The sequence below is a fragment of the Dama dama genome, chromosome 12 (genome assembly GCF_033118175.1).
Source record: "Dama dama isolate Ldn47 chromosome 12, ASM3311817v1, whole genome shotgun sequence".
Taxonomy (NCBI): Eukaryota; Metazoa; Chordata; class Mammalia; order Artiodactyla; family Cervidae; genus Dama; species Dama dama.
The window spans coordinates 78,790,025-78,801,057 of record NC_083692.1 but is presented as its reverse complement, the minus strand read 5'-3'; the positions used below and the strand labels follow the sequence as shown (position 1 = coordinate 78,801,057).

The 11,033-nt window shown below is 39.9% G+C and overlaps 1 pseudogene and 1 gene segment (V, D, J or C); both read right to left on the bottom strand.

Moving 5' to 3' along the window:
* Positions 1-5,523: 5,523 nt before the first annotated feature.
* Positions 5,524-7,701, bottom strand: LOC133067078 (T cell receptor alpha variable 22-like). The segment is given in 3 exon segments: positions 5,524-5,535; positions 6,997-7,439; positions 7,632-7,701. Coding segments are annotated over 3 exon segments (507 nt in total).
* Positions 7,702-10,056: 2,355 nt separating this feature from the next.
* Positions 10,057-10,796, bottom strand: LOC133067077 (T cell receptor alpha variable 8-3-like; annotated as a pseudogene).
* Between the last annotated feature and the right edge of the window lie 237 nt (positions 10,797-11,033).

The window sequence follows — 11,033 nt, the reverse complement described above, 5'->3', positions numbered from 1 at the left end:
TCTTTCCCAGCATCAGGGTCTTTTCAAATGAGTCCGTTCTTCACATCAGGTGGCCAAAGTATTGGAGGTTCAGCTTCAACATCAGTCCTTCCAATGAATATTCAAGACTTATTTCCTTTAGAGTGGACTGGTTTGATCTCCTTGCACTCCAAGGGACTCTCAAGAGTCTTCTCCAACACCACAGTTCAAAAGCATCAATTCTTTGGCTCTCAGCTTTCTTTATAGTCCACCTCTCACATCCTTACATGACCACTGGAAAAACCCTAGCCTTGACTAGACAGACCTTTGTTGGCAAAGTAATGTCTTTGCTTTTTAATATGCTGTCTAGGTTGGTCATAACTTTCCTTCCAAGGAGTAAGCATATTTTAATTTCATGGCTGCAGTCACCATCTGCAGTGATTTGGAAGCCCCAAAAATAAAGTCTGCCACTGTTTCCACTGTTTCCCATCTATTTGTAAAGTTAAAATAATTAAGGAGCAAATGTTTTTGAAGTGTAGAATTTTGTCTCTGTATTTGATGTCATCTCAAATTCAATCAAAGAAAACATCATTACAGTCCAACAGGAGTGATAATAAAAGTTCTCATTCCTCAGTTTAATCCCATTTATCCCATTGTTCCAAGGGGAACTTTTATTGTTTGTTAGACTTCTGATATGTTTTCTTTTTCATGTTTTTCATTTATTCATTCATGAATGCATCTCAATATATATTTAATGAGTGCTGCTAAGTGACTACTTAATATTCAATACTTGGGTCCCAAGAAGGAAAGACAATTCCCATCTTCAGTCAACTGAGGCCTAATACTCAAGTACAATCAGATAAAAGCTACTAAGGAGAAATGTGTATCTCTAAGATATGACAAAGAAAAAAGTAATAAACTCTTCTTCTCAACTCAGCCAGATAACAGTTTTAATGGAGGTGATACTTGAAATGGAACTTAGACCGCTACTACATTTCCCATAAAGATGAAGGACATGAACTCTAGGCACAAATTAACTAAGTGTGGTATACATTTATATTAGAGAAGTTAAATGTGGCCATATCCTTGAGGACAACATGTATTATTCAGAGAAGTGTTGATTTTCAAAGCCATATTTTCAAGCTATTAGACTACAATATACATAGATACTACCTAGGTAGATGGATGGATAGATAGAAACATACATACCTTCATACATGATTAATAGATGTAAATGGAACCATAATAGGAGATAAAACTTTAGTAGATTTTTAAGGGATCCTTTCTGGCTACTTGAAGAATATGTATGTATGTGGGACAAGCATTACAGTAATCTCTGAAGCAGCATTGCCCCTTTGTGGCTATAGAAAGAAGTTACAGTGAAAAAATGTATATAGCTTCTTAAAAATTCATGTTCACCACCTATGAACATCAATCAGAGCACTGAAATATGTAACCAAGTCTTCATCTTGAATCAGTGATTTCTTGAGACAGAAGGAGATTTTACCTTGTTGAAATATTGACCCTCAGACTGAGTTAGTATAAGGAGCTGTCTTTCTTCCAATAATGTCAACAGCAAATCAAGAAGAGCCCTTTATACTGAAGAGACCATGTTTTTAAATAGATTCTAAATCAGAAAATTGTGTTATATATTGTGGATAATATATATACATTATCCACACTTAATACTGCTGTCTTTTTTTGTTTGTTTGTTTGAACACTGATGACATGAGTTTAGCTTGTTTTTGTCTTTGCATTATTTATTGAATCTATTATTGAGACAGTAACTGTACAGAAATATTTAAGACCCCAACAGAATGAAACAATAAGCAAGTGAACTAGAACTATTCTAAAAAGACCCTTTGTAATCATACATCATGATCATCTAGGATTTATTCCAGGTATGCAAGGATGATTCAGTATCCTCAGATCAATCAATGTGATATACCACAACAACAGAATGAAAGATAAAAACCACGTAATTACTTAGTAGATGCAGAAAAGGCATTTGACAGAATTCAATATCTGCTCATGATAAAAGCTCTCAATAAACTTGATATGGGGAAAATGTACCTCAAAATAATGAAGGTTATTTATGACAACCAACAGCTCACATCACAATCAGTTGTTTTAAAAAATGAAAGCTTTTTCTCTAAGACCTTAAACAAGACAAGTCTGCAAATCTCACCACTTCTATTTAACATAGTACTGGAAGTCCTAGCCATAGCAATCAGATATGAAACAGAAAGAGAAGGCATCCAAATTTGAAGAAAGAAACTGCCACTATTTGCAAATGACATGATGTTTTGTATAGAAAATTGTAAAGTACCGTCAAAAAGCCACAAGGATAAATAAATGAAAGTAAAGCTCGGTAAAGGTGCAGGGTACAAAATTAACATATAGAAATCTTTTGCATTTCTATATGCTAATAATGAATTGTAAGAAAAAGGATTTAATAGAACATCCAAATTACAATTGAATCTAAGAGAATAAAATAATTAGCAATAATTTCAACAAAGGAATTGAAAGACCTGTATTTTGAGAACTATAAGAATTGATGAAAATAATTTAAGACAATAAAAATAAATAGAAAGATATCTCATCTCCATGGACTGGAAGAGTTAATATTGCTAAAATATCTATACACCCAAAGCAATCTACAGATTCAATGCAATCCTCATCAAATTACCCATGGCATTTTTCACGGAACTAGAAAAAATAATCTTAAAATTTGTATGGAACCACAGAAGACCTCAACAGCTGAAGCAATTTTAAGAAAAAAAGAGCAAAGTTGAAAATACTCCACTCTCTGATATGAAAATATGCTACACAGTCGTAGTAATCCAAAATTGTATGGTATTAGCACAAAAACAGACATAGATAAATGGGACAAAATGCGGGGAGCCAGCCTGACTGCTCAGGCCCCTTCTCGGCCCTGAGAGAGATCAAAAGGTCCCTCTCTGTCCCGCCACCCCTGATTTGTTAAAGTGCAAATTGGCCTTTCTCACCTCCCTCAAGGAAATCGCTGCAGCCACCATTTGCCCATTTTCCTGACTCTGATAAGATTATCGGGCTCCTGTGAATGGCTTATGTCTAAGTAGTCTTTACCTGATTGTAAGACCCTGGTGCCATGCTCTGCTGGAGTTAAGATAAAACTCCTGAGCTAAAACTAGTGTCTGCAGTTCTGCATGTATGCAAGTCTTTGATCTAAAATTTGGTGAATCCTGTTAGTATATATATGTATGTTACCCCTCAATAAAGTCGTCGGAATCAGTCACAAGCTGACTCCGTCCCTCTCAACCCCATCTTTCTTAGTCTTTTATTTCTCAGGTGCTGTGGTGATTGCGTCCTCGACCTGTTCATCTAGCCGGCAGGCCCGGCAACAAAATAGAACCAAAATAAACCCATGCACCTATGATCAATCAATCTATGACAAAAGAGGCAAGAATATACAGCGGGGGGGAAGACAGATTCTTCAATAAGTAGGTTTTGAGCAAACTGAACAGCTACATGTAAAAGAATGAAACTAGAAATTTTTTCTCACAGCATGAATAAAAATGACTCAAAATGTTTTAAAGACTAAAATGTAAGAGCTGAAATCATAAAACTCCTAAAAGAAAATATAGACAGTACACTCTGTGACATTCATCTTTATAATATTTTTTTCTAATCAAACTAAACTCTTGCACAGAGACGAAAACCATTAACACAAAGAAAAGGAAAAGATATTTGCAAACAACATGTCAACAAGGATTTAATATCCAAAATATATAAAAAACTTATACATTTAATATCAAAAACATGATCTTATTTTAAATTAGGCAGAGGACCTGTATAGGCATTTTACCAAAAAAGGCATACAGATGACCAACAGGCACAAGAAAAGATGCTCAATAGCTTTAGTCATCAGTAAAATGCAAATGAGAACAACAAATGAGCAAATCACCTTACTAGGGCTGTCTTCAAAAAGGCAAGAAATAGCAAGGGTTGGTGAGGATGTGGAGAACAGGGAATCTTTGTGCACTATTGGTGGTAATATAAATTGGTGCAGCCTCTGTGGAAACAGTATGGAAATTCTCCCCGCTCTGCCCTCCCCAGATTAAAAATGGAATGGTGTCTGCAACCTGAAGTCTTATCCTTCCTCAATTGCTTAGAAAGGAGGTAGCACCTTCGGGGGGAAAGAGATAGCGAATAGGATCCTATCTGGTTTTAGTGGTTGTGGTGGGAAAGATAACAGCAAATTGACTGACAATTAAAAAAAAAAAAAAGAACTACTACAAGATACAGAACTTCCATTCCTGGGTATTTATTCAAAGAAAACAAAAGAGCTAGTTCAAAAATATATAGGCACCCCAATGTTCACAGAAACATTATTTACAATAGTCAAGATGCTGAAGACATCTCAGTGTTCATTCATATCATACATGAATGGGAAAGAAGATCTAGATGATAGATAGATAGATCAATATAGATATAAATAGTGAAATATTACCATAAAAAAAATAAAATCTTGCCATTTGGGACAACATGGATAGACCCAGAGGGTATTATACTTATTGAAATAAGTCAGAATGAGACAAATAAACTGTATGTTTTAATACATATATGTGGAATCAGAAAAACAAATATAACAAAACAGAAACAGACTAACAGACATAATGAAGCAACTAGTGGTCACTGGATGGGAGAGGAGTGAGTGTAGGAGTGAAACAGGTGAAAGGAATTAAGCGGTGCACACTCTGTTATAAAATAAATAAATCATAAGTTTGTAATGTACACCAAAGGAAATATGACCAATATTTTATAATAATTTCGTGTGGTATGTAATTTATCAAAAATATCAAATGACTATCCTGTACATCTGAAACTAATATAGTATTATAAGTCAACTATGTTTCAATTTTTAAAGTTTTAATTAGATAAAAATGTGGCAAAGTAGACTTTGGGAATAGGATTAGTTGAAGGATCTTGATACTGAAAAGTTGTTGCCGAACCACGCAAAGATGCCAGGATTCTTGGCCTCTGGAGGAGAAGTATTCAATCTGGGGCCAGAGATGAGAAAGCTTCTGACATAGGCATCAGAAGGAGGCAGAAAGAGTACACCCTTGCTAGTGTTAGCCATGGAGTTATATACTCTCTAGTTAGTTATTACTGTAAATCAAAAGAATGTCTGGAGGCTGTAAAGACCTCACTAGACCTACCCCCATAATTTACATTTTAAGATAATAGGATTAGCCAGAAGGTTTTTTCCAGAGACTGTCCTCAAGCAGGATACATTATTGTTATACAATCCTAAGGAATGTAGAGTGGAAAAATGTTTGTCCTTTTTCCCTCCTTGAGAATTCCAGACACCTCCCTCCTTGGGGACCCCTGGACTTCTTATCAAGCTGCCTAGGAATTGACTCTCTCAATACAAATTATTCTGGATTATCTGGGTAGGTCCTATACATAACCATGCATCCTTTGCTGATGAAAAAAAAAGACTATCAGGTATTTCTCTATAAAGATGAGTTTAGCTGGGATCAGCAAAGGATTGCAATTTGGGGTCTGCAACCATGGCAAGCCTCATGCAAGTCCCTACAGGACAAGAGAAGAACGACCTTATAGAGAAGAAAAGGCAGTTGGGAGGGCTACTGTAAACAGACATTTACATTTGTTTACATTGGGATGTCCCTGGTGGTCCAGTGCTTAAGAATCTGCCTTCCAATGCAGGGGATGTGGTTCAATCCCTGGCAGGGACCCTAAAATCCCACATGCCACCAGGCAACTAAGCCCACGTGCCATAACTGGAGAGCCCACATGCTGCAACTACGGAGCCCACGCACTCTAGAGACAGTGCTCCACAACAAGAGAAGCCCCTGCACACACACACACACACACAGACACACTCACACACACACAGACACACACAAACACACACACTCGCACACACACACACTCACATGCACTCACACACACACACGCACGCACGCACATGCACACACTCTCACACACACACAAACAGACACACACACACACAAACACACACACACACACACTCACACACAAACACAAACACACACACACTCTCACACACACAAAGTAAACAGAGTCCATGGTTTTTCACTGGCCCAGTGTTTGCCTGGAAAAGAGGTGGCATCTTTCTTCTGCCCTTTAATCCTATTATCTTCACAGGGTATGAGAGCTCCCCCTGTCTCCCAACTCTATTTAAATGAGTTTCTGTTTATTTACTAATTTCCTACACCTTAGAAGCAGAAGAGTATTTGACTCCAAAAGAGAAAGGAGCTGAGGTGGTAGAAGAGGTTGCAGCGATTCAAGGAAGGGCTATGACCCAAGGATTCCAAGTGACCGCCAGAAGCTAGAAAAATGCAAGGAAATGGATTTTTCCTTAAAGCCTCTAGAGGAAACCGACCAGCCAGCCAAGCAAAATTGATTTCATACTTCTTCAACCCAGAACTATAAGAGAATTCATTTGTTTTAACTTATCAAGTTCATATTAAACATTGAGCAAATATTTTTTGTTTGCTTTCCACAGTAGTAGGATGGCATGTAAATATTTGTAGTTGTCTGTTGGAACACTTCATGGTGAGGCAGACTTGAACATTCTGGAGAAGGCGACTAAGCTGGATAATATCTTTATTGGAGTGATTTGATTTAATTCCTTTCACTTTTTAACATTTTTGAGTTCAGTATGCATGCTCTGTCACTCAGTCAGTCCAACTCTTTGAGACCCCATGGACTGTTAGACTGCCAGGCTCCTCTGTCCATGAGATTTCCCAGTCTTTCCCAAGAATACTGGAGTGGGTTACCATTTCCTCCTCCAGAGGATCTGCCCCACCCAGGGATCGAACCCATGTCTCCTGCGTCTCCTGCATTGGTAAGCAGATTCTTTACCACTGAGCCACCTGGGAAGCTGTGGTTAAATATTTATTTTAATTCTGTCCTCGTATCAACTTCTCTGCTAGTTCCCAGTTCGAAGTTTCTAGTGAAGAAGGAGACACAGACTGAGAAGGGGAGATAGAGATCGAAGTCCGTAACCTGTAGGGCCAAACGGTGTCTGTGGTCAAAACTGTCCTGATGTAGGTGAGTAACATGAAGCACTGCAAATGCCCTGTGGGGCCTCACGGTGTGACTGAGGCTGGAGGAGGGGGTGAGCCCCGGGAGGGTTCGTGTAGAGGCTGCAGGTGCCTGCGGAGCACCGTGCTGCGCAGCACAGAAGTAAGTGCCCGAGTCTGTGGTCCGCGGAGAGGAAATGTGCAGTGAGCTGCGGCGTTCTGCAGGGACTGTCATGGCGTTTAATCTTCCATCCTGCTTGGTCCCTGAAGGAACGGAAAACAGGTGGATGAGGCGGCCCCCGGGGTTCTGAAGATACCACTGCACATCGTCTGGGAAGGTGGAGAAATTACACCGCAGAGTAGAGCTGGCTCCCTCCTGGAGACTCAGGGCTGAGGGACTCTGCACCACATCCATCCCTCTCACACCTGATGACAAGAAGAGAAACAGTCACAGGTGAGGGTCACAGAGCTCCTGCAAAACCTGTAAAATACACCCCCCACCCCATAAATGATAAGGATAGAAAGTCTGCAGGACTTGTCAGCTCCTCTTCCTCCTTCAACAAAAGAGAAGCTGCTCATTCCTTCAGATTCCCCTTCAGTTGGGCAGCCCCAACTCACAGCAAACCTGGGCAAACAAAAGCCCCAGTACAGTGTCCACTAGCCTTTTCATGATGCTTTGCCTTGTTGCTGGAAAACATTCACAAGATACATAGCAAACCCTGGGTGGTGAGTGTCATGACTTGTCTGGATGTTTCAGCTCCTGCAACCAATCAGCTCAGCCAACAAACCCTGCTCAGCTGACACTGTGACAGGGAGCCGCACCCTCTGATCTCAACTGAACAGGTTAAAGAGGGGTGAGAGTGGAGGGAAAAGGTGACATTCAATGTTTTATACATAATTTTGAACTTGTGAAATGGAAATTCCTATTTTCTCCTGATATATATTAACAAATAAATCTTAGGTAATAAAAGTGGGAAAAAATCAGAAAAAGCTGGCATCTATACTTCAAAATTTTCCATCTTACCTTTTGTTTATGACTCCCTGTTTGATCCAGGGGACTTTCCTGAGAGCTATGGATAAAGATAACAACATAGATAAAGATAATAACAATCAATGTAAATATAGATATTTTGCATTATGGTCATAAATGTCTAGTTCTTGAATCAGGGAATATGGCAGAGCTATTAATTGAAAGGAATATTCATCAAAAAGCATACTTCTTATATGCTGATAATGATTTAGCTTTTCTTCACACAAAATTATTCTCCTGTATTATTACTAACCCCCATTTGAAAGAGTTTTCCAGGGGATGGAGTGGTAAAGAATATACTTGCCAATTCAGGGGACAAAAGAGATGGGGATTCGATCTCTGGGTCAGGAAGATCCCCTGGAGAAGGAAATGGCAACCAGCTCCAGTATTCTTGCTTGGAAAATCCCATGGCCAGGGGAGCATGGTGAGCTATAGTCCATCGGATGGCAAAGAGTAAGACCTGACTGAGCGACTTAGCACGTGAAAAGTTACAATGAGTTTCGGAGGTAGGAGGTAGATGGGCCCCTGGGCTAGACAGCTGGTAGTTGTCAAGCAGAGTAAAATTCAAGATTTGTTTTCCCTACAGACTCCAAATACTGAGGGAAGAACCAATTCTACCTTGTTGGAACTGTTCCTTTGACTTGCTTTTCACTGCTTTTGTTATTATAATCATACATAATGGGCTGCCTCAGAGAATCAGCCCCTCGGCCTGACTGCTAAAAGGCTTTTGTTCTTGACCTATCCAATTGTGGATGGTAGGAAAGAAGAAATTAATACATCCTCTGCCTGAGGCTTGCCATTCTAGCAGATGTTTACAAGATTAATTTTGCCTTTTTAATTTGTTTCCTCACCTTCCCCCACCCTGTTCTGTAAAAGAACCTCCCATCCAGACCCAGAAAAGATGATTATTTTGAGACATTAGTCTGCCATCTTCTTGGTCAGCCAGCTTTCCGAATAAACTCCTTGCCCCCACATCTCTTCTCTCAGATTCATTAACCTGTCATGCTAATTAGCCTCAGTAACCAAGACAATTAACGGCAGGAATTGAGCTCTGCTAGAGTAAAAAAGTGACCACTTCTGAGGTCAAGAGGTCAAGGAAAACTGCGCAGGCACAGAAAGACTCCTCGGAGCTCAAAAAGGAGGTGGCATGGCCTCATAACAGATGATGCCAAGCATCCCACAAAGCTCTGTGCTGGAATCCATCTTGGCAAAAAGATGCACATGCATCTTTCAGAAGTGTCCTAAAACAGGTCTGATGTGGGAAAAGGAGAGATATATCTGGCCAAAGATAAACACAGACCCAGAAGAACTGCCCCATATGGATGACTTAACCACCTCTTCACTGCACTCCTCATCTTCCTCCTCATTAGGGAGGATGCCCTTGTGTCTCCTGCATTGGCAGGCAGATTCTTTACCACTGCACCACCTGGGAAGACTATTAATGGAGACTGATGAATAAAGGAGAACTTTTTTTGCTTCACACTATATTGTGTTTGGAAAGGTCACCCAAATACATCCTTAAGTGCCAACAGTAATTAGCTCCACCAGTCCCAAACGCTTTAGTCAAAGAGTTGAAATCCTTTAAGGAAAGAAACTTCTTAGGATACTAGCAAAATAGTCTGGAGATAATGCAGTTAGAAATAAGGCATTGTCCTGGGTTTTTTGTTTGCTTGAGAGATGAGATTAATATTGTAAAGCAAATTCTCTCACTTGTGTTATATCAACTCACATGGCCAACCTCAAGCTATTATAGCTCAGCCCATCACTATTCCAAATGACCTGGCAGTAAGTAGCTTTCTCCAGCTTGTTGAAAATTCTATGGCCTCATTTGCCCTAGAATTCTGATTCTAGAGGACAAAAAATGCCAAATTTCAGAAAACAGGAGTCTTTCCTTTGCAAAATGATAAAGAAAAAAGAATAGAAAAGACAAGAAAAAATGAAGAAAAGAAAAATCTAAGATGCCCATGGGAACCAAACACTTCCAGGATTCTGTATTGTCTGTGCTATTTGCCTTCACAGAACATGCCAACTTCCTAATATAACAAAGACTGAGCTACAGGGTCCAGGAGGTTTGTGTTCAGCTCCTCCTGCAGCCCCAGGCACTGTGTCACTCAGAGCACAGAAGTACTTGGCCGAGTCTTTCCAATGAGCTGGTATTTTCCTCAGGTGGAAGGACTTCTCACTCTTCCTAAATTCAGCCTCAAAACCTTTGATGCCTGAAACAAGATTGTGTCCAGACACGTACTTCAGGAGAAGCTGGAGTCCTTGGTCCGGGTACTGCACGTACCAGAAGAGGTATGGTGAAACAGAAGATGAGTAGTTGCACCTCAGCTCCAGACGGGCTCCTTCAGAGACAGTGATGTGGTCATCAGGCTGGGTCACTGACTGGGCTCCAGCTCCTGCTGAAACATCAGTGCTGAATCAGTGAACTCAGCTAAAACAAAAAGTCCCTATTCAACATGGCACAATATTCCATGTGTGGACAAGGGAGTAAAGTGGAGTATTACTCACTCAGAAACAGGAGCATCTCAAGCATCAAGGTGAACACCAAGGTCATAGTGGAGCAGTGAAGAGGCAGTGAGCTCCTTTCTAATGGGTTCCCCACAAATATGTTTGAAGACTGGCTGACTTGAACTCAGGTTTCTCTGAAGTTAAGAACGACAAAGGATATATATTTCTTCTGATGGAGATTGTAGGGAGGTTGTTAGGAAGAGAAGCTGTCTTTACAAAATGCCTATCTCTGGTGTCTGAGATGCTTCACATCTCACTGTGTTAAAAATGTTCAGAACATCTCTTTAAACCCTAGGGTTTTGTGAGGTTCTTCTGAGCCTTCACAGAAAAGCAATTTCCAATTTAGGCAGCAGTGCCCTCCAGAGGCCAAATAGAGAACTATGAAAAGTTCACTTTTCATTAACATGTCCCACCTTTTTACTGCCCTTCTGTGGTTGAATTTCAAAGCATCATGATTATGTACAGAAGAGGATTTATAT